The sequence below is a fragment of the Pectinophora gossypiella genome, chromosome 9, assembly GCF_024362695.1.
Source record: "Pectinophora gossypiella chromosome 9, ilPecGoss1.1, whole genome shotgun sequence".
NCBI classification, from domain to species: Eukaryota; Metazoa; Arthropoda; class Insecta; order Lepidoptera; family Gelechiidae; genus Pectinophora; species Pectinophora gossypiella.
The window spans coordinates 7,581,577-7,606,416 of NC_065412.1; the positions used below are offsets into that span (position 1 = coordinate 7,581,577).

General features: G+C 37.1%; 3 protein-coding genes across 4 annotated transcripts in view; all 3 read left to right on the forward strand.

Moving 5' to 3' along the window:
* The window catches only part of LOC126369539 (venom allergen 3-like), a 139,842-nt gene extending 127,464 nt beyond the window's left edge, over positions 1-12,378 (forward strand). Inside the window, exon 7 of one of the 2 annotated variants that reach the window (XR_007566727.1) lies at positions 12,358-12,378. The gene's annotated coding sequence lies outside the window, so the exon portion shown is untranslated. The remainder of the gene's footprint in view (positions 1-12,357) is intronic. The other variant, XR_007566726.1, reaches the window with a different exon arrangement.
* LOC126369554 (uncharacterized) lies at positions 11,835-14,877 on the forward strand. Its single transcript, XM_050014042.1, has 2 exons — positions 11,835-12,018; positions 14,596-14,877. Exons 1-2 carry the CDS (start codon positions 11,919-11,921, stop codon positions 14,826-14,828), a joined length of 333 nt encoding a protein of 110 aa, XP_049869999.1. The 5' UTR covers positions 11,835-11,918; the 3' UTR covers positions 14,829-14,877.
* Positions 14,878-20,865: 5,988 nt separating this feature from the next.
* On the forward strand, positions 20,866-22,041 carry LOC126369545 (uncharacterized). The gene is made up of 2 exons (XM_050014031.1): positions 20,866-20,969; positions 21,300-22,041. The coding sequence occupies exon 2, from the start codon at positions 21,317-21,319 to the stop codon at positions 21,848-21,850; it is 534 nt and encodes a 177-aa protein (XP_049869988.1). The 5' UTR covers positions 20,866-20,969; positions 21,300-21,316; the 3' UTR covers positions 21,851-22,041.
* The last annotated feature ends 2,799 nt before the right edge of the window (positions 22,042-24,840 follow it).

The following is a 24,840-nucleotide window of genomic DNA, read 5'->3' on the forward strand; positions in this document are numbered from 1 at the left end:
TCAGTTTAACAAGCTACGTCTACAGTGGTAGACAAGAAGAAGCTTGTATCCAGTACCTAACAAGCCAGGTAGTAAAACAAAGGATGTTTATGTTCTACCAAGAAATATTTATTTAAATATAAAGGATCAATGTGTGAAGGTTGTGTAAGGAAGGAGCGAAGGAAATGAGTTGAACCCGTTTCACAGGGTACGCAATGAAGCGTATCTTTTCATGGTTTCAGGTAAAAAGTTGTTCTTTGTATAAGTCTACCGCTAACCGTTATAATCATTAGGAAGGTATGATATAGGTACCTACCTAACCTAACTTACTTATAATAGTGATATGTACATTAAGGGATATTGTGTTGTATTGTGCCCAGTTGGTAGAACGCTTGACTCTCACTGTAAGGTCGCAGGTTCGAATCCAGCACTGGTCTAAACCTATGATTTTTGAAATCGTTTTTCGAATTCGTGTTTGGATCATAAATGATTATCACGTGCTCAGCGGTGAAGGAAAATATTGTGATGAAACCCACATACCCGAGAAAACTCCGTTTCGGGGTATATGACCTAACTTGTATTGGGCTGGTTTTCCTTACGCGGGTTGGAAGGTCAGACAGGCAGTTGTTCCTGTAACAAACCAGACCTGTCAAATCTTCAGGTTAGGTATGCGGACCCTGTGAACACGGGATAATGCTAGGGCGATGACGATGATATGAGGCATATTGTTGGTCTATTTAGCACATACCGAATGTACAAGTTACCTAGAAAAACTTTATACCTTACTTACTACGTATACTTACTTAGAACTATTGAATAATTTCTTGCTTCATTCTATGTAAGTACTTAAAACAACGCTATTCTGTAAGTATTAATTAATAAATTAGTTAAATGCAAATTTTAAGAATTTACCTATATAATATATTTTTTGGCGTGACTTATTGGCCGGACAAATGGGGAGCACTGAGGGCTCTCACCCTTTAAGACAAGTGCCCAGTAAGGCGCGAAGCTCGGCTCAGGGCGACGTCGACTGAGGGGTACTTGTACCTAGAACACCACAATCGTGTCTAACGCGATGATGATGAATCCCTTGACTTTTGAGCATCCCGTTTACCAACTACTATGGAAATAAGTATAATAGGAAAATGACCACGTCGTGATCACTGGGATTTCTTGAACGACTTGTAGTGAATAGACACAGATAACCCGTTGAGGTACTATTCCTATATAATTTATCATGAATTGAAAACCATTGACTGACCCAGTACCCTAGAATGGCGTTTCCAGACATTACGCCAGAACACAAGGGGCGGGTGTGGGTTTGTGTATGCGTGGTGAACAAATTATTATCTTGACGATCACTTTCTTTATTGAAAAACAAGTTTGTTTTGTTTTTAAATGTTCTTTATTTCATCATAAGTACAACTTAATTTGATAACATGACACTGTCTTGTTAGCAAAAATCTTAAATAATTAACAACGTTTATCAGGCTAATAACACCTATTAAAACTTATACTATGAATGTTATCAATACTTTTACAATGTTGTGGTTTCAAACTTTAAGGAAGACAAGTGAAGGGATTTGCTAACATAAACATTTCAGATAATGTTTATACATACTAGTGTTAAACTTACAAGTAACAGAATCAAGCATACGATCTAACATAGTGTAACTTTATAAAGGATCAAATTAATTTAGGTAAGTAAATTAAATAACAAAGTTGCTTAAGATCAAATTTCATATTTATATTTGTGGGTAATTAAATAATATAATAGCCGAAAGTGCTAATGCATACTAACTCTTATTGCATAAGGAGAACAGATTAGATTAGTAAGCGGTAACTAATCACCACGAAGATGTATTAGTCACACGTAGTGCGGGTGACTCGCTGACCGGTTCAGATAGGAAATAGTGATGGGGTAACCTGTATCTCTTGTAAGTATCGATATAGGGCAAGGTGCAATAACGACTTCTGCCAATTGCTGATATTAAAATATTTGGATGTTTTGGGTTATTTTTAATATAAAATTTGAATGCTAGTTTAGTAATAAACTCTTTTATAGTAGGAAATTTAATGGAATTTTGTAATTTTTTCAGGTTAGTGTAAAAAGGAGTATTGTAAGATATTTTTAATGCACGATTTTGTAGTTTTTGTAATTTAAGAATATTGGAGATACTGGTAGAACACCACACTGGACAAGCGTAAGTGATACGAGGCCTGATTAGTGTCGTATAGAGGCGTAGTTTTGTGAGCGGGCTAAGATTCGCCCGCCTGTTAAATATAGGACCTATCATATGCATTGATTTTATACCTTTAGCACGTAGTGAATCTATGTGAATAATCCAATTTAATTTGGTATCAAAATTGACCCCTAAGTACTTAACACTAGGACGCCATGGTACTTTAAAGCCTTTAATCGTGATTTGCCTCCGTGGGGCCCTTATTTTACGTGTAAAGAAGATTGCTTCCGTCTTGGTTTGGTTTAACTTTAATTTCCAATTTTCAAAATATGTTGTAAGAAGTTCTACAGACCAGTTAAGTCTGGTAATGATATCATCAACATCACCAGACGTCGTGTAGGTCGCCGTATCATCCGCAAAACACGCCAAATGGGTATACGGTTGCTTCGGTATATCATGCAGATAAATGTTAAAAAGGAGCGGTCCTAGCACTGACCCCTGAGGCACACCGGCTGGAATCTTGAGGTCATAAGATCTGGTGCCGTCAATATGAACAGCGTATTTACGATTTTCTAAATAGGAACAGATCAGTTTGACAAGGCTGTTAGGTACTTCAGCTTTCATCATCTTATGAATCAAACCTCTGTGCCACACAGAGTCAAACGCTTTCTCAATGTCCAATAAGACCATGCCAGTAGACATTTTAAGATTTAAATTGTGAGCAATATGTTCGCTTACACGAGCCAGCTGTTGAACAGTGGAATAACCCTGCCGAAAACCGAATTGTTCCATCGGGATGAAGTGATTGCTCACTTTTAAGAGACGTATCGCAATAATTTTCTCAAAAATTTTACTTTGAAAAACAAGTGGTATACAGGAAGTGGAAACTAAAGTTCGAAGAAGAATCGTTAATAAAGAATTAGAAGATTAGAAGAAATGCGCGGGAACAACTGTTTGGGAACCAATATTAGGCAGATTTTTTTTGACGTGACTTATTGTAGATTTGCCGCAGATGGCATTAACTACTTGGCCGGACAAATGGGGAGCGCTGAAGGCTGTCACCCGGTACAACGTTTAAGACAACAAGCCTAAGGGTGCCCAGTTGGGCGCGAACCTCGGCTCAGGGCGTCGTCTGAGAGACAAATATTTGAAAGAATTAATCGACCCTAGTGGGTCGATAGCGATAAAGGCTGCTTGGGGGAAATCGTGGACATTAGGCAGCCAAACTAACGAAATTGTATTTTTTTTAAGAACGTCTAGGTCCCTGTGCCCTGTGCATATTTTTGAGTTTGAGTTTGATTCACAACCATCGCCTTTGCACCGCGGCATGAGCAATCACTACGTAATTTCAATAACAGTGATCCCTTTAAATATTCATACAGATTTATTTGTATCCCAATTTACATTTCAATTACGGCAACTCGCACGTAAAAAACCTCCTTCGTGTGTTCGTGCATAAATCAGTTTTTAATATAGGAGATTTATGACCACTTTATCCGAGTTACGCATTGAATACACTTGTGGATCTCGAGCCATGTCCGACCCGGATTCTCGTCAAATAGGGTAATATATTTAACAGTAAATATCTAAGCGTGTTATTATAAAACGAAGACTAAAAGATAAACTAAAAAAACAAATAAATAAAATATGCGATCGCGAGCGATCGTGGCGCTACTGTCGCACATAGCCTATTACGTATAACCTAGGTTCCTAGGTTCTACTGACACCTCATTTATTAAATTCCGACTGGTGATTTACAAGTTAGGTTGGAACAGACGTGCATACCCACATACATACCTATTTACATACATAGCGTTCAAACACATAACACTCCTTTTCGCTTCACCGCAGTCGGTTAAAAACGCAGCCCTTAATTGAAATGTTTGTTATTTTTCGCGTGTGAGCTAGACCACACCCCGGACACTTCATACAAAAGACCTCGTCTTATACAGACGCTACACATTGACGTAATCGTACACGCGCATCTGTGTGTGTGTGACGTCTGACGCCATACGATTGAAGACTAAACTACGTTCGAGGGGGGTGAGGAAATCCTAGCTCAGCCGCTGGTGGGGAGTGGAGAGTTATCGTTCTATACGTAGTATTATTCCTTATTCCAGAGGTATGTCGAGACTTTGCTATAGACTAAAGAATAATACTACGTATAATGGTAACCCTCTGTCCCGCTCCAATTAGTGTCGGGCGGCGACCTCTCCTACTCTTACTTTAGTCTTAAATAAAATAGCCGTACGCCGCTGAGTAAGGAGACTGTCTGTCTCACTCGCACTTACGCGTGGCGGTACACGGTAATAATGAGGTTTTTATATGGAGTGTCCGGGGCGTAACTTTGCATAGAAGTCGTCATAATTATTAACTGAAATTGGTCGCCTATGACCTCCGTAGCCGAGATTTATTTTTATATCGATAGAAAAACATATTCTATACATTTTTGAATAATATGCAATGCACACCAATGTCAAATAGCAATATTGCTATCTTTAGATGAATTGCTTCGATGTGGCCTTTTTAACCACCCAGAGCTTCGTAACCCCGCTATGAAAAATCCTTTACCTCACGTTTCACGTAGAATTGTTGATGAGCCTGCTGCCGTCTATGGAAGTCTCCATTATACCTGGATACTTGGAAACATCTAATTATAACGTTACTCGAGGGACACGTCGGGTCGGTTGACCCGCAAGATGGAACGACTGTTTTTAAAGGACTCGAAGGTCAACCAGATAAATACAGCCGCTACATTTGTGTTTTATTACCGACTTTTCTTAATTAAAAGCACCTCAAACCCAAACGCTTCTTATAAAATGTAGCTTTAAATTAAAGCTGAGTGGGAATATTAAGTAGATTGTGTTTTTAAGCAATCGAGTTGGGTTCCTCAAGTCATCTTCGCCATTATTTAGCAATAGAGAAAGAAATTGTGAATTTATTGCTTGTAAAAACAGACAAGCAATTTTTTTTTGCGAATGCAGATGTGAATCTCTAATTTCTTTAATTAACTTTGAATGTCTAAGGGGAGAAGGAAAATTAAAATTATAGTAAAAGTGCTCGACCCTGGGCGGAAGGTGTTCTTGAATTATTATTAGCCTACGCGTTTTCCCTGAGCGAAGCAGACACGCGGAAAATGTTAAAATATCGTCATTTTCGCTTTGCAATTTTAATATGAGATGAAGATGCACGTCAACTTTAAAAGTGCAATATTTCTCATGCTTAAACGTGATATAACGATCCCAGAAATAGGTATTATAGTCGCCCCGTTTGCGAAGCGATGCCTGTAACGACCCGTTCAGAATAAATTGAAGCATATATGAAGGGTTTCCTGTCAAACAATTTTATGCTCTTAGAGCTCGCTTAAAATATATAAAAAGCAACATAATTATAGGTTGTAAATTGGCTTATTAAAATGATAATGTATTTACGCATGAACTCATGTAATTTAGGCAAGTTTTCAAAGATTAATAAGTGTATTTTTTAACACTAACGATCTGTTCTTATTACATTAGGTATCATAGAGGGTGTTAGTGACATCGTAACAAAAGCTTTGAGGTCTGATTCAGACTATAATTCTGAGTAGTGTAGTCATAGTTCCGTATGGCTATTTGTAAGTACTTGTACATTGTGTAAATGACATCATAACGTATATATATATATGTCGTGGCCAGATCATAGAATTGACCATTTCATGAAATGATCGACCATTTCATGAAATGGTCGTATTTCATGAAATGGCCAACTTCAACTGACCATATCGTTTAAACGTCAGCGTTTAATGATATTTCCATCCACGTTTGGCCATATCATAAATGTAGGGTGTCCATGATAAGTGGTGTAATAAAAACGCGAAATAAGGTAGGAAATAATGTATTACTCTAGTACAAAGTACAAAAATGTTTAAAAGTCAAATAAAAATTAAAAAGTCATTTTCGATTAACGGAGTGTTGATGTAGTTGACATATACGCCGTAACTGCATCTCGCTTTGAAGTCGTCGTCATATTTTTTGACACTATTTATTCATGCCATTGGTCATCATTCAGTATACTTTTCGTGTGTAAGATAAACATACTGGCGGCGTAGGGGTGGCCCAAGGGCCACCCCCGCCGCACCCTAACCTACCGTTATGCCTTGTAAAAATTATAAAAAAAAGGATTATGATAATTTAAATTATGACAAAAACATTTATGCGTTTTAATAGAATCCCGTTTCAAGTAGTTAATGCCATCTGCGGCAAATCTACAATAAGTCACGTCAAAAAAAAAAGAAACTTTACGGACAGTAGGATCGTCTATATTTTTCTTTTTTAAAATTAATATCTCTTCATTCGCAGTTTTAATTATATCACATTTTGAAATCCAATAATAGTCCATTGATTTACGTAGCGTGGTCACTCGACCTTCATTATTTGCCATATAACCTAAAAATAAAAATAAAGTTGCTGTCTACTGTTAATACGAGTTTTTCTTTTCACCTTAGTGTCAAAACATTGCTTCACTGCACTTTTATCTTGTATTTGCTCATTATTATTCGTATTATTCGCGTTCACACAAGAATAATTATTGTCCGCCGCCATTATGCAAAACATAAACAAAGCGACACCAGCGCCACTACCGGTGGATAATGTTACTATTTTACGATATGATCGCTAACGTTTGGCCATATCATGAAGTAATCATGCATTTAGTTGGTCATATCGTTAAACGTTTTGTGTTCATTGATCTGGCCAAACCACATCATGATGTGGCCAACGAATGTTGTTCTATTTCATGAAATACGACCATTTCATGAAATGGTCGATCATTTCATGAAATGATCAATTCTATGATATGGCCACGATATATATACTGAGGGGGATGATTCGGCTAATGATTCTGAAATAATATCAAGTGGAATTTTCCATCGCAAAAGTATACATATAATTGAACATTATCCTTCTTCTTCTATGGTGTGGGTTGTAAGGTGGATTACCAACCTCATCGACCCTGGTGTCAGGGTTACTATTGAGCCGCCAAAGGCCCCTGACATAACTCATGTAACGACTACGTACTTACATTAGTAAGCAGTAACCGGGACCAGCGGCTTAACGTGCCTTCCGAAGCACAGATCGTATTGAACATAATTAGAAATAAATAAAAAAATATATGAATTTTGCGACGGAAAATTCTACTCGATATCAACTCAATATCATGGCTTGAATCACTTGCACCCCTATAGTTGGCTTTACTAATCGGGTATACTTAATCGATAAGTTGGTTGGTAAGTCACTTAAACTTTTCACCGCATATTTTTTTTTATTAATATTTTGTTTCCCTACATATACAGGTAGTAAAGTAATGGTTTTCCCAACTTCTTGTACATGAACGGATGTAAGTAGCATTTGCAAATGAGTGGTGGAAGGAAGTTGCTGTCGGAAATAGTTTGGGCTAGCGGAAGTGTGGCGACACTAAGATGGCGTAGTTTCCGGTTCCCGTGTGCCAGATTATGCTTAATAAACTTAGGTAAAGCGATTACGACTTACTATTAACAACTAAACATGTTGTATTGTGTTTGATTTGGCAATGATTACTTTGACGTGTTTATTTCGCCTAACAACAATATTAACAACATTATAGAGGCTTAGGTATATATTTGTGTTCCCATAGTCTGTTTTTTTTACATTATTATTATTATTTTTAAACGGTTTTATATGTAGATATAATATAATTATTATAATGTATTTCATATATTGCACCTCTTTTTATTCTCCCGCAGATATTCTTATACTACCTCTGGGTTGGCTGGAAGAGATCTCTCGTAGAGATAAGTCCACCCTTGTAAACGTCCATTTCATGTTTGTGATGTAACTAGTTGTTAAGTGCATTAAGGTATATTAAAAAATGAAATTAAATATTTATTTCGGATATTTATCCATATTTTGTTAGTAACAGAATATTATGAATTATGTCTTGTGTTATTATTAATTATGTTGTTTAGTTTTTTAATTTAATGCGGTAAATGTTTGTTTACTTTGCAAAATTTATAAAATTTATAAGACGGCCGTGAGACCTGCGCTGATGTACGGATCGGAATGCTGGCCGCTTAAAGAGGCGCACACACAAAAACTTCATACGACTGAGATGAAAATGCTTCGATGGTCGGGAGGGGTGACTAGGCAAGACAAAATTAGAAACGAGTACGTTCGCGGAAGCTTCAAAGTAGCCCCTATACCCGATAAGCTGAAAGAAAGTCGTTTGAGGTGGTATGGCCACGTAATGCGGAGAGACCAGCAGCATGTAGTCCACACAGCTCTTTGCCTGCCCGAGAACAAAAGAGGCAGAGGACGCCCTCCTTATACTTGGTGGACCAGCATGTCCCGATTATTAAAAAATGAAAATTTACCCGACCCGACAACCCTAGACAGAATGTCATGGCGCCGCAAAATTAGGAGAGCCGACCCCACCTAAAGTGGGATAGCGCAAGGAAGAAGAAGGAGGAGAAATGTTTGTTTACTTTCTGCAATGTACGTGTATTAGCGGTGCACCGCGCGGCGAGGTGGTGTTCGTGTTAGCGTCAATAACGTCAAGTTAATGCAACCTTGCTGAAAGCTTCCCTGCCAACCGCATCAGTGCGCGATGTCGTATGACAATCGCCTTATTTTTTGTAACTTGTGTCTGTCGCTGGTTATAATGAAATTCAACACATGCTTGGTTTATAATTAAATGACACTCTTACAATGAATATCAATTATTATCACTACGATTTATAATAAGTCATCACTATCATTGTACCGTTTTTCACAGGGTCTGTTTTTGACGAATTATAATAAATAATATTAGTTAATAAAATTCCATACAGCAACTAGTTTTTTTTATTTACGCTTCTCACGAAAAATTCCGTCTTCTCTTGTTTTTACTGTATTTACTTATTATTGCTACCTAGCAATAAGGCCGCCTATTGTACTCTTGCCATTTCTCTTTTGTTATGTATTTCTGTATTTCCTGTGTGTGCAATAATGTATTTTGTTATGTAGAAAAATGTTATGAAAATACAACACTACTGGCGTCAGATTTGGCAACTCTCGTTGCCTAGGTTTGTTGATTATATGGCGAATAGCAACGGGGTTTTTTAGATAGATTTACTGCAGATGGCATAAACTACTTGGCCGGACAAACGGAGAGCGCTGAGGGCTCTCATTAAAGACAACAGGCCTGAGGGAGCTCACCGCGGGAATCGCCGTTCGAAGAGTCGCTGTCAACGCTACAATTCCCGTAAATTACCTAAACATGAGTACCATGTCAAGTTGTGAATATGAACGTGAAGCTAGGTATTTCTGTAATTAACTGAAAGCCGTGTTAAACCGTGCGCGTCGAATGTATCAGTAAATTGTCATGCGAGACGATTGATGGGAAAATTCACGGATTGTGTTGCGGAGCCTGCCTGAGTTTATCACTTTGTGGTCACTAATAGAGCTTCAAAGGTTTGTGTACTGCAAATGTAATTGTAACGGATGGTATGTGGTTGGTTGGGAACGAAACCTTAACTCTGTAAATGTAGTTTGATGGTAAAATCATAGAATAAGAAATAATACTACGTATAGAACGGCAACTCTCCACTCCCCTCAGCGGCTGAGCTCGGTTTCCCTCACACTCCCTCTGTCTTACTAATCTCCTACTGAATGTGAAGAGCAGATGCTCGGTATCGCGAACTCGATCTTGATTTAGTATTGGCGCGAATACCATAATGACTGACGTAAGCATAATTTTAGAAGTTGGAACTACGGCTGAATATGAAAAAAACAAAAGATTTTATAGTTGATAGCTTAGCAACGCTTGACTCTTACTGAAAGCTCGCAGGTTCGAATCCAGCAGGCCCAAACCAACGATTATTCAAATTTGTTTTCGATTTCATGTTTGGATCATACATGATCATAAAATCTTTGTGAGGAAATTCATTCACGTGAAACGCGTGTCTGTCATGTGAACTAACCTGCAGGTATCGGGTTGGTGTACCCTTCACGCGTTGGAAGGTCAGACAGGTAGGCGCTCCTGTAAAAAACCGGACCTGTCAAATCTTCTTCTTCTTAAGTAAGTAAGTAAGTAACGCTAGAGATGATGAGTTTTGCAACGTGGTAAATCTGTTTTATACGTTACAGTCCATAGCCGCTGGACATTAAGCCCATTATTATAGGTACTGAAGTTTAGAAAAAAGTAAATCTACGACAAGGAAATTATGTAACAGCTCCGCATGGCATTAAAAACAGGCATAAAACATAAGCCAGCGGATGTTTTCATGCGAAACATTTCACTGCGTACCTACCTACTCGTACTTAATAAGCGGTATGTTTTATGTAACTGAAGAAAAATCTGTCCTTTTTAATTTAAATAATGGTCGGGAAAAACAAAACGTTTTTTGCAGAACACAATCGGCTGTTTAATCGGCAGTGAAGGGAAAGGGAAATGAAACGGAAGAATTTTTGGTTTGTCGTAACAACTGTTTATTTGAGTTGAAAGCACAATATGTGTATTCGGTTCGTTTGAAATATGTGCAGTAGTGTATTGCAGTGTTCCATACTAAAATAATATAAATGCGAACGTGTCTACTACCTTTTGTCTGTTACATTTTTAAGCTTAAACTACTAAACCAATTTGGATGACAATTGCCATAAAGTTAGGCTGAAACTTAGGAACGGACATATAGTAGGTACATTCCAGAGACGCTGAGTTGGTTGAGTACTGCGATTTAAACAATAAGGAAATATACGAACACAGACCGGCTAAGTGGTCAGTCCTGCATTGAAACAAAGAAAATACAACAGCAGTAACTGTTCACAAAAAGAGCTGATTGATTCATGCTTCCGGAAACGTCTATCCTAAATCTGGGAACGATGAAATATGAGATTACATCACTAAATATTTTATTGCATTATTTCTATCTTTGTTGACCAATTATTCGAATTGAAATTAAAAATCAGCAGTTAAATTATCTAATTAAAAAACAACTATAGACATATACATATGACAACACGTTAATTAGCTCAATTACACACCATTATCCAAACTAATATAATAAATGGGAAAGTGTATGTGTGTCTGTCTGTTTATTTGTCCGTCTTTCACGGCGGACGGATAACGGAGCGACGAATTGAGGTGATATTTTAAGTGGAGATAGTTGAAGCGATGGAGACACAGGCTACGTTTTTGTCTCTTTCTAACCCCTTCACTTCCCTAAAATGGAGGGGGGGGGGGGGGGTGTAGAAGTTCGTATAGAGCATTCCGCAATTTTCAAGGTAGATAGCTAAAAATTAGTATGTGTGGATCATTTTTGAGTATTAACAAAAAATAGTGCATATATATATAAATTTGCCTTTTATGGGTAAAATTTTATATGGAACTTTTCGCAGATTTCAAGGTAGGCAGCTAAAAATTGGTACATTAGGAAAGGGAAACTGTGTTACCCGAATTTAATGCGAGCGAAGCCCGGAGCAAAAGCTAGTAAATTACAAAGTTTAATCGGCTTGTTACCTACTCGTAAATTGAAAAACAAAGCGTTAATTGTCAGCGCAAATTTCATTATCCTCGTACATACTATACAGTTGTACAGAATTTTGGTTAATTTATGCTTATCGTATGCTATTGGGTTATTTATTATCGCTTTACTAACACAGTTGTTATTAAAATACCAAACAACAGTGGAATTAATAGCAGTGTTCATTCAGAGAGAAACACTTTTAACGATAACAGGGTTACGGAAAAATATATACAGTCGACAAAATGATTGGTTATTTGAAAGCGTTCACATGTATATTCATTTTCAGTGCAATTTTATTAAACGTGGAATGTGAAGAGTGTATTTACGGGTCCGATGGGTTGTGTAAGTAAACATGTTTTGTAATTTAATTAACGCAAATGAAATGACCACCTCGTGAAATTATTTAAATGTGATATTGAAAATGTGTAGATTATCTGTTAGTGTCAACAGTATTATAAATGAAAACATGCGTGAAAGCTCTGTTCAGATTTTTTTGTTGACGTGACTTATGTAGATTTGCCGCAGATGGCATTAACTACTTGGCCGGACAAATGGGGAGCGCTGAAGTCGGGGTTTTTTTTCGGCGGATAAGAAAATGACAGATATATAACTTAAAATCAAATTAGATAGTGTTTACAGGAATAAGCACGAATATTTTAGTTTTGTTGTCATAAGTTTTAGGTACTTAATTATTTTATAAATATAATGTTAATGAATTGATTCATTATCGTGTTGATGACGCATTGTTGGATGATACCGTTGTTTGGAGATATATTTATTATCGGTCAGCATGTCAATGCCGTATAAAGCCGATAATAACTGCAACTATCAACGTGGATATTTCGCATTTAATTACCTACATTTTGTTTTATTTTTCCTGCCAAATAGTTTATGCCCCGGCCAAGTAGTTTATGCCCCGGCCAAGTAGTTCATGCCCCGGCCAAGTAGTTCGTGCTCCGGCCAAGTAGTTTATGCCCCAGCCAAGTAGTTAATGCCGTCTGTGGCAAATCTACAAAACGTCATTACAAAAAAAATATTAATTTCGTTGTTCAGCTGTCATTTTACTCTCGAATTTGGGAGTAAAGAAAAAATATAGTATGCTTATCATTGGCATTGCTAGTCATGTCGTAAAACTGTATAATTACCTGTCATCTTATTACACGGGAAGTCTGTCTTAATTCTATGGTTTTAGATAAAATCTCCTGCTTCCTGTTCTGTAGTGTTTAGTGAACACTGTACCTACTAAAAAGCATGGCGTTATGGAATTTATGAAACTACTCTTGTCTTTGCACCACTAGTAGTAATACACTACACTAGTAGTAGTACTACTCCTATTACTACTACAGATAAAAAGTTAATAAAGAAAACATTGTGCTGTGGTTCGAAGCAGGGATGTTATGGATATGAAATTTTGGATAAGGATTGGATACGGATTTAAGAATGATTATTATACCGGATACGGCTACGGATACGGATAATAAATTATTTCGGATTATGCGTTACTTTCGGATAATTTCGGTTAGGAATATTATTTTTTAAGGAATTTCAAAAGTAAAATACAAATAGGTAATAAAGTGGTTTTATTCAAATATAATTCACAATTTTATTATAATAATACAATTTGTCACATAATCAGAAACATACGTAACTTGGTCTTCGTAAGTGGTTTTATTTATAACGACAAAAGTTATAACGATAAGTTATATTATGTTATGACGACAAAAGAAGAAAAAACCAACAATGCGCGTAGCTTGTGACTTGTGTGTCGGCATGGCACTGGCCAGCCGATCAAAACAACTTATCATAACGTGTCTCAATTAAGCTCCGCTCCTATCCGATATTATCCGATACTTTTATTTCGGATTCGGTTACGGTTACTTATGATTTTTTTATAACGGATACCCGATAATTTCGGTTACGATTACGGAGCTCCTTATCATCCCTAGTTCGAAGGGTCAGGCATTGTTAGAACCATAGACCTAGGATTTTCGTGGAACTGCGGCTGTACCGTTACTCATAATCATCATGATCTCCCTAGCATTATCCCGTTTTTCACAGGGTCCGCTTACCTAACCTGAAGATTTGACAGGTCCGGTTTTTTACAGAAGCGACTGGCTGTCTGACATTCCAACCCGTGAAGGGAAATCCAGCCTAATGTTATGGCTGAGGAGAAGAAATGACAAGAAACTGCAACAGCAACACATCTTTTAAAAACCAATGAGGATATACATTACAAGTTATTTAATAACTAGAGGAACACATTCAATACCAGACTTTTTATCATTTAGGTAGTCATTAATCTTATAATAAGCTTTTTTACATAAAGTAAGCTTCACATGAGCTTTAAATTTATTTTCTGAAAAATTAAAAAAATATTATCTGGTATTTTATTGTAAAAACGTATACATAACCCCAAAAAAGATGAATTTAATTTACTTAATCTAGAATTTTGAACAACAATTTTATTTTTATTCCTTGTATTGTAAGTATGCTTTTCACAGTTTCTCGGAAGGAGAGATACATTTTTACGTACATACATAATGTTTTCATATATATATTGACTTGCGACCGTCAGTATATTTATTTCTTTAAACAGCTCCCTCAAAGAGTCCCGACAACGCAGCTTATAAATAGCGCGAACTGCTCTTTTTTCACGATGTTTTCCTTCACCGCTGATCACGTGATAATTATTTATGATCCAAACATTGATTCGAAAATAAATTCGACAAACATTGGTTTAGGCCTGTGCTGGATTCGAACCTGCGACCTCAAAGTGAGAGGCAAGCATTCTACCAACTAGGCTACCTCGGGTTTCCAACTGGGCTACCGTTACTCATAATACTATGCGTATTGTTATGTTTATGGTTATAAAGTTGGGTAACGAAAGAGTGAAATAGATAAAGAATCGTTTGTTTCCAGGCATGGAGCCGTGCCCCCCGAAAACAGTGTCGTATAGTCCTGGGTGTGACGAGGAGGTGATATCGCAGAGGACCTGTCGATCTCCGATACCACGCCGGATAGGCCGCTACTGTGACTATTCGCGCTGTGACTGCGAAAACGACCAGGTTTGGGATGAAGCTGCAAGAAAGTGCGTGATTCTGAAAGACTGTTCTGATCAGTCCAAACTCAAAAGTGCGTCCGACAGAGTGTGATAATGAAGACGTTGATGTGTGATAATTTAATTAAACCACTTTACCGATACTGCTCCTCTTACGTTCTTTTTTGCTCCGCATCCTAAGTAAATAAATCCTAAGTCCTTGTCCCATAGTTGATAGAATGGCTCCCTGAGTGGGTGTTAAGAATTAATATACGGAATAAATATTTTTGACTTTGACTTTACGATAATATTAAAAACGAGTAAATAAAGTAGAAACATGTTCGTTATTGTAGACAACCTGTGAAAACATTATTTCGTAGATTGACAATTCAGTATGCCATCGCTGCGAAGGACAATAAGTCTTTATTTATATAGTTGTGTCCTTATTACCATATTTATTTACCCTGATCATATTTTGTTTCCAAAGAATTATTATTGATAAAACATGTTGAAATATCATGGTGAGTTTGAGAAAGCCTTGCATACAAAAGTTCTCACTAGCATATCTAATTGTACTCGGAAAATTTTAAAACGGCACTAACATCAAAATTCCTGTTACATTAAAATATTGACATATGCTAACTAACTGAAAATCTCCATTCTTATCGTACTTAATTATGTTATAACAAACGTAAAAGTTTTAAGAGTTAATGTTTTGATAGTAGTATTATTTTTAGCCTGATATAAAATATACGCTGGTTTGAGAGTAAAGGTTGATACACACAGTGGCAAGAACGCGGCACAAGCGGGCCGGAGCACGGGAATTCATATTACTCGGGAATGTAGGTTTCCTCACGATGCTTTCCTTCACCGTTAAGCACGCGATAAACATATATGATTCAAATTTGGATTCGAACAGAAAATCTTTGCTGATAAACAATTTTCTAACGCCGCTGCACGGGTGTCTCCGCTAAGGACACACGGCATTGGTTTGAAACAAGCCTCTATCTTTTTGCATTATTCCCACACGGTGGTAGGGTCTGCCGAGCCAAATCCATAATTAACTCCCGTCAAATAATACCCGTGTTATCTGCGGAATCATTGCAAGAGCTCCATAAGAACTCAGTTTTTTTATGACATGTCCGTCTGAGAACGTCATAAAATAAATTAAAAAACATTTTTAATACATGTCATTAGAATTTGATACCTACTGTTACTCCAAAAATGTTTTTAATTAACGGACGCTTCTTCCTACATTTTATATTCAAAACGTCCTTCTTAGAAAAGGCTTAAGGAGGAAGATAAATTTTAAGGGAAATATTTAAAAGGTTGAATTTTCTTTTGCAAGAGTTTCATTCGAAAAGAAAAGAGTAGGTATGGAAAAGTATCATAATAAAACTCAGTAGTAAAGTGTTACAATAATAACATTCATAAAAAAAGAATTAAGATACGAAAATCAAATTTCGGGTACTTAAGTACTTAACAAAGTTGAATCTTTAAAAGATTTTTATGACAGACTAATAAATATTTTAGGGTTCCGAACCTGAAAAGGGAAAATTTAAATGATAACTTTTTGTCCGTCCGTCTGTTTGTCAAGATCCTTTTTTCGGAAACGTGTAAAGGTATCAAGTTGAAATTACGAGTAACATCGTACCTATACTTATGTCTGCGGTCTCGTGAAGCTGTAAAAAAAATCAAGTTTCTATCTATATCAATGCAATCCTTACGGCCATTTTTAGCCTTATTTTCATATCTTTCGTAGAGAATCAAAACCTATAGGGTACTTTCCCATAGATATAGAATCATGAAATTTGGCACAAAGGAAGGCCTTATATACGTATATGTTATAATACAAGTAAAGGAAAAAGTTCGAAAATTGGTAATTTGCGAATACAATCTTATTTGCAGTGCACAAACTAATCCGGACATATGTCGATGTATGGAGACAATAGATTTTCATCGGCAAAGTCAAAGCTGCCCCGGAATTCTTGGTGCGCGAGTCTTATTCACACTTGACCGAATTTTTTATAACACCTGTTTGCCAAGTAGCGCTGTAAGTTTGAGTACTTATATGTAAGTATTTAACGTTATCTTTCCCGCTCCGTAAGTATATGACACCTAAGTATGTCTGTTAATTACCATTAGCACTGCGAGCCAGTAGTAATGTCGGTACTCGTGTACTTAATTTGTTGACCTAATCTGTAAGTTTATCGTATCGCGGCCTTTCCCCTTCATTTTATTTCTCAAAGCTTCAAGAAAAACTTCAAGAAAAACGAATGCGCTGGTACGGCCACGTCATGAGACGCCCAGAAGACCATATAGTCAGAACAGCTCTAAATATCCCGACGTCAAAAAGAGGGCGTGGAAGACCCCCCGCCACATGGTTAACGACGGTCCAAAAGGACCTGAAACAATTAGACCTGGACGCCAAACTGGCCCAAAACCGACCAACCTATAGAAATAGGATAAGGAGAGCCGACCCTGTATAAGCGGGACAAGGCTTAGGAAGAAGAAGAAGAAGAAGAAGACTACTAAGGAACCACATTCGACTCTCCTAACGCTCTCCGTAGTCCAGTAGTTGAGCGTTGAGCTCACGATCCGAAGGCCCCGGTTCGAATCCCAGTGGGGACATACCACAAAAATCACTTTTTGATCCCTAGTTTGGTTAGGACATTACAGGCTGATCACCTGATTGTCCAAAGTAAGATGATCTGTGGTTCGAAAGGCACGTTAAGCCGTTGGTCCCGGTTATTACTGATGTAAGTACGTAGTCCTTACATGAGTCATTTCAGGGGCCTATGGTGGCTCAACAATAACCCTGACACCAGGGTTGATGGAGTGGTAATCCACCTTACAACCCACACGATAGAAGAAGAATTAGACTAGCGGCTCAGACTCTTAAACTACTTACTAAATCCTAATTTGCTGTATATATATGCATAATCTCCACCAACCCGCAGTGAAGCTGCGTGGTGAAGTATGCTCAATACCCCCTCCGGTTGATTGAGGGGAGGCCTGTCAAATTCAAATTCAAATTATTTATTTCGGACTGTGCCCAGCAGTGGGACGTATATAGGCTGTTTATGTTATATGCATAATACGCTAGACCATGATAAAAATATGCTACTACCTACTGCTAGAAAGCCAAAGTAGCACAATAAAAACATATCTGTATCGATCACAAGAACCTATAAAAGAAGGAAAGTGGGATTATGATCAATTACCGTGACTGAAACGATTAGTTTTTACCAGTGTCAGCAACACATGGACATGTCGGTGATTAGCACCGCCATGCGCTCCGTACAGACAGCAAAATAATCCTAATCTCACATCGTTGATGACATTAGCAGTTGATGGCCTTTTATGAAATATACGACATCTCAGTAATTATGAGCAGAGTTTTCTTTACTCGCAGTTCAACTTATATGATGATTTTTTACACGATCACTACGAAGAAGTATAGGTAAATAAATTATTATTTTCATAACTTATCATAGCATCACGCTTATATAAGCGTGATATCCCCGAAGGGGTAGGCAGACGTATCATCATCATCAGCCCATTAACGTCCCCACTGCTGGGGCACGGGCCTTCCCTATGGATGGATAGGGAGATCGGGCCTTAAACCATCACGCGGGCCCAGTGCGGATTGATGGTTATTAACGACTGCTAATGCAGCCGGGACCAACGGCTTAACGTGCCTTCCGAAGCACGGAGGAGCTCGAGATGAAAACTTTTTTTGTGGTCACCCATCCTATGACTGGCCTTTGCGAAAGTTGCTTAACTTCAACAATCGCAGACCGAGCGCGTTTACCGCTGTCCTTTAGGCCGACGTATATTGACCGGGCACAAAACCGTAAAATACATGAATTCAAACTCATGAAGTCGAATTTAGCGATTTAGAGCCCGTTTTAGGAATCGAATCCGTGACAAATTCAATACCACGTAAGCTCCGCGTTCTCTGTACAGTCCTTTAGGACTCTGTCGCACTAAGATATTTGACATTTAGTGAGACTTACAGTTCAATTTGTCAAAAAAGTTAATGTGACATAGTACCAAAGTGTATACTTATTAATGCTCGTGACCGTACAGGGCAGGGTATGGAGAGTGTTTGGGTTTTTGCGAGAAGATTTACTGATGGTTTACTGCTATTTTCCGTTATTTTTATGTTAGTTAACCTTTTAAAAATTTTATTTTTGTAATTTTTCGAGTAAGTACTATTTTCATGTTATTTATAGTCTTATTCATCATTTTTATTGTTTGTTTTTTGTATATTAGTTTTTTTTTGGTACAATAGTAATGAAGTATTTATTTACACCATAAACATAATAGTTATTTTTTACAAGTAAGTAGATTATAAAAACAAATATTACAGCTAAAATACCTAACAACAAATAATAATGATAAAGGAAAATATAGTTTATATACACTCTAATGCTGTATGTACTTATGTAAATATATAAATAAGTAATAATAATAAGAGAGGAACAGTAACAACAACACTTCACCATCATAAAATGTGTTAAACTGTTAATGCAGGCTAGTTATGAAGCTGTGAAGTAGGTAATTACCCGTCTCCGTCTGCAAAACCGACGTCACTAGCAGCTGCTAGCTTAAAAGGAAATTAAAAAATCACTATTAAAAATAATAAAGATATTAACATGGATTTTTATTGTAGCCCAGTTGGTAGAACACTTGCCTCTCATTTTAAGGTCGCAGGTTCGAATCCAGCACAGGCCCAAATCAATGATTGTCGAAATTGTTTTCAAATGTGCTCAGCGGTGAAGGAAAACATCGTGAGGAAACCTACATTCCCGAGAAATGCATTTTCGGGGGTAGATATGTAATCTAACCTGTATTGGGCTGGTTTCACCTTCGCGGGTTGAAAGGTCAGATAGGCAGTCGCTTCTGTCAAAAACTGAACCTGTCATATCTTCAGGGTAACGGGATAATGCTAGGAAAATGATGATTAATATGGATTATTTTTGTTTTATCCGGTACCGCACTACTTATTGTTACTTTTTTAGAACCAAAGGTTATAACGGTAAACCGAACTGTTGATTTTTTTTTACCTTTGATGGGTTTGCTTTTGACCCCAGACTTGCCCGAAGACATTGACGAGGCCTAGGATGGAGCGAGCTCGCCCAGAAGGTGACCGTTCACTCTGGCTTTGAAAGCACCCGAGTTGTATACATTTGGAAATACAGAAGACGACAGAGAATTCGTCTCCTTAGCAGTGCAGTTGATTCGTACTAAAAACAATAGTCCGGTTAGGTATGTAAAACATAGAAGGTATGGGTAAAACTTATCTGAAAACAGACACTTTCATAAGAAAGACTGACTGAAAAATACTAAAATGATTGCCGTTGTAAAAGCATTATTTTTTGTTCTTTTAAAACAAAAGATTATATTTTCTTAATAAAATCATTTTTTAAACATGAAGTAGGTTATTTTTTAATAAACAAAGCGATTTATTATGTTTCTTGTGAAGTTTGTTATGTTACGAGTTGCAACTTTCAATTTAAAATACTAGTCTAGGCTAGCCTACAAGATCCCACTGCTGGGTAAAAGCCTCCCCTTCCTCTTTTCATTTTTCGCGGTCTTGTGCGTACTCCGGCCAGTCCCTCCGGCAAACCGGCCGGCGGTTTTTTAACATACATATAAAGTGTATAATATACTTAAGCAGAAATCACCTTGCTGTAACCGATCGACTGAACAAGTCTCAACAGCTCGATGTGACGTCATAAGTCATAACTTATTGAGACACAAGAGGGTTATGAGATAACATAACCGAACTAATCGTGCATAATTAGATTTAGTAGTCCGATGCTGGAGAACTGTGACGCGAGAGGATATCAAAAGTATGTATAAATAATTACCTTTTGTTATATAAAAGCGTTGCGTAAAATATTTTCATCTGACATATTATCCAACTGAATTTAAAAACGATTATCACATCCATTCACCCGTCTGCCACAGTTAATTATATTATATTTTGATATTCCTTAAACGCAGCATTCCTTTTATTACTATGTTTGCAATACATTCTCGTTTAATTTTCGAACAGTACCGTCCATATTTGCAATCGCATAGTATTTAATCATTCGATTGTAATTTGTTGAGTGACTTTTGCCCTTTTATCAATAATAATGATGAATGTCACACGTGACCTGTGGTCTTAATACCCCAGCCTCCCCTGCGGGCATTCAGTGCACATTCAATCGGCATAACTGTTAGATATAAATCAATAGTAAAAGTAAGTTTTAATATACTTAAACATTTTTATAAAAGTTTTCTTATGGGTTTTTATATTAGTTTTTATTGTCATCATATTTTATTAATCATTGAAAAGAGGCCCCCGTTCGTATCAGGGGCGTGAGATCAAGTAACAAATAATGTTTGCATTAAAGTGTTAAGAGCTGGCAAGATACGACGTTGGAAGATGCAAAGAAAAAAAACAGCCAGTACCAACATAAACAAAATGAGAAGAATTGTTACTGGCAATAAATTTATTTTATTCTTATTCTTCTTATTCTTATTCTTAAGAAGGAAGAGATGCATTTAAATATTAATTTATTGTTCTCAGATTTTCCAAGAACCAAGATGATACTGTGGGGCTTATTTCTCTTTTTGATGACACTACAATATTCCTTCGGCGGAGTCATCGACCCTCAAGAGGATATATGCAGAAGTCTGACGTCATGTTCTACTTGCGTTGTTAAGTCGTATTGTTCGTGGTGCATTACTAAAAACCGGTGTACCAAGCAGTCCTGCCGCAACGACAACGTCATCTACCCGGAATTCAGTACCGCTCTCATGTCAGGTCCAACTTTTTGTCCGAGAGTAGAAGTGGATCCGACTGAGGACAAAATATTAAAAAGCGGCAAAAGAGAAGTTATTACTTTGAAAATAACGCAGATTCATCTTCACATGGCTTTTACTCCGTGGAAGTGTAGAATAGTAGTTGGGGGTAAAGAGCAAGTTGTTAGTGCCGCGATAGTGGCAGGAACCGTGTACTGTGATGCCGTAGTACTGAACAACGAATCTGGTGATCCTAGTGTAGCTGGCGAAGTGTCAGTCATGTGGGATTACAACAAGAGACTAGACGGTGCTGTACCTATTAAAATATACTCTTGAATACTAAGAATTAAAGTGAAAGGAATCCCACCAACTGATGTGTTTTCGTGCCAAAAAGTGAATTTTGTCGAATATTATTGCAAGCATGTGATGTTAATAATGTTTAAAATTGTGCACATCATTATCCATGTATTTTTTTATGGTATAAATGTATGGTATGTACTTATATAAATACAAATTAAGTAAATAAATGTTCTGGATTTTTTTTTGAGTAAGTAGTACTTTATGGAGAATATCAACACAGAATCATGGTCATTCTTTAAAGTTTTCGTTACGATTTCACTAACATCCTGTATACATGGTGCCTATGTAATATACCCGAATCTGTGACAATGAAAACACAAGTAAAACATCCTTCAAAATCATATTAACATTCAATGTTTTTATAAAATAATAAAATAAAATATACATTATTTCGGACAATTTTACATCCATATTGCTGACAAACATAAACACAAAAGAAAGTAAAATAAAATAGGTAGGTACTTAAAACTTTATGTACTTACTTAATATAAGTTATCTGAACACACAGTTGAGGTACGAACCCGAGTTTTTATTTCACAGAATTACGTTAAAAAAATCCCCGTGACATTTTATAAAGGGAACACCTGTTTTCAAAGCGCAATAGAACAGTATGTATGAAAGCTTCGGATTCGTGGAAATTGCTTATTTTACAGGTCTGTATTTAGTGAACTTTTAAATTGAGATGACGTCGTTCACTGTGGGTCTGCGTCCGGTTTAATTTAATCCGATCTCCGGTGGCGAACAATGCCGCCCTGTGTTTTATCTAGATAACATTTTAATCTTGCTGAGTGACTTGCTCTTTCCAATTAACAATCGTACACTGCTGCGATTTTTTAACTACGGCTATTTCCAGTCATCGGGTAGTACGGGGATTTGCATCCCGGAATGGTAGTAATGCCAGGCACATTTTTGCGTAACTTCGTAGACAGATTCGTGAAAATTCTTTTCGAGATTACTTTTTTACTCAACTAAAACTTTAGCAGGAATTTCACGAAAACTGGAACTTTTATCTTAGAGTGCTTACCGACGCACTATCGATTTGGTCCGCTACGTCCTTAGATAAAATATTTACGAAGTTCTCAGTGTAACTTTGTGAACTATCAGAAGATTGGGGTTAAGAGTGCGGTGAAGTTTTTAACAGTAAAATGTGGTGTCGAAGGCATCTGAATAAGGGGAGCTTTGATCACGCGGCGCGCGTATACTCGAGTTCGCAATAGACTCGCGACGCGCATCTCAAATGAGGAGCATTCCATCACAAGATACTCCATACTTTGCCTGCAACGAACTCAGTTGCAGAGTATGAAGTATCTTGTGACTCGAAGCAATTAAATCAGTGAACCTACGAGTGTAATCCACCAGAAAGCTTTAGAGTACTCTTAAGTGGTCTTGAATATCCGTTTTACACGATGTTAACTCTATTACCTGAGAGTACTTAGTATGCTGCTTGAAATATAAGTTTGTTGTGTAAGTCGCGTTTAGATCGTTTCATGAACGATTCGTGTTAATATAACTTCATCAAGAGGTAAATTATAGTATAAACGCTAGTCCGCAAATACTACTTGCCAGCTTCTATTGTCGTTGAAATCACGACCATGTAGACAAATAGGGCTGTATGTTATATTGAATTAGGGTTAAACTAATAAACGTTCGGCAAACACCGACAGTTAATTGTGACGGGTGTCCTTTCTAGTTAGAGAGGAAAGCAAACTATGGCACAGTTACGTACGTAATGTGGTTTTGAGTTGGATGTCGAGATAAACCCGCGGTTGGAATCCGCGTGGTCGGTACGTGGACCGAATTCTCTGCGTACTTGTGACATCCTACAGCGAATTCTAGCTCGTTTGTTTTGTAAAAAAAAACAAACTACACGTGTTTGCGAAGCTGCGACAGCCTCGCGAGTATGTGACTCAAAACTCCCAAAAATTGTAGTCTCGAAAGAATTGGTTTAGGTATTTGTTTAAAGAAAATCAAATTTAGGTATGTTATCAGAGTCTAACAAGCTACATAAAACGATCTTAATTATGGTTGAGTATTGTTTGTTATTTGAAGTCGTTTGTACAGAAACCTTTTTGTTGATTAAGCCCTAATTTACGAGTTACAATGACAGGGAAACAGGATATTCTTCTAATCAGACGGCCGGGCGGGGGTTTTGGTAAATGGCCGGATTATGGGGGTCTCGGCTCTGGGATAGATTTTTAACAGAGGATTTATGGGTTTGCCTTCACGCAGATTGAGGTGTTATCTATTTAGGTACGATCTTCGGCAATAGGTCAACTGCTTACTGTTTGGAACGTGTATTCGTTCTGAACAGGTTTAAGTACATTATACAGGTTCTCGATTACAGGTCGACATTTTCCCACTGCTAGTTTAATACCCGTTTTGTTTATTATTTTTGGTCAGGCTATAGGTATTATGTTATTTATTCATTAATCTTTACAACTTTATTCAACTTCTCTAGTACACGTCGAAACAATCAAATTATAAAAAAGAAAGGCAGAGCCAACATAGTACTAATATAGTAGTTAGAGCAAATACGCAGTGATATGGTTAAAATTTTATTGCCCAAATTTCAAGTAGCGAAATTTATCTTTATGGCTTTATAACTGTTCTTGATACACCTATTTCTCTCTGTATTAAAGAGATAAGGCCATTCTTACGCAATGTGCCAATGATAAATATATTTAACGTATTAATAGGTGGTACTAAATATTTATAACTAATGAACCGATTATGTAGATGTAGAAGTAAGTATGTGGAAAGAATATGTTGCTAACAGGTTTCAAAATTGCTGTTGAGGGACTTTCCAGGTTACGTTCCGCAATAATATAGATGGCGCTGTACAGATTTGCCTTCTATTAACCCAAAGAGCGGTCCGTGTTGCTCTATGCTTTAACCTTCTAATTTTATGGATAATAGTCATATGTATTTATTTATTTATTAAAACACACATCACATACATTAAAACA

Excerpts from the sequence above, each read along its gene's own strand:
- LOC126369554 (XM_050014042.1), top strand. The coding sequence starts at position 11,919 with ATGATTGGTTATTTGAAAGCGTTCACATGTATATTCATTTTCAGTGCA. Across the intron at positions 12,019-14,595 it reads TTACGGGTCCGATGGGTTGT|GCATGGAGCCGTGCCCCCCG; the intron begins GTAAGTAAACAT and ends GTTTGTTTCCAG.
- LOC126369545 (XM_050014031.1), top strand. The coding sequence starts at position 21,317 with ATGATACTGTGGGGCTTATTTCTCTTTTTGATGACACTACAATATTCC.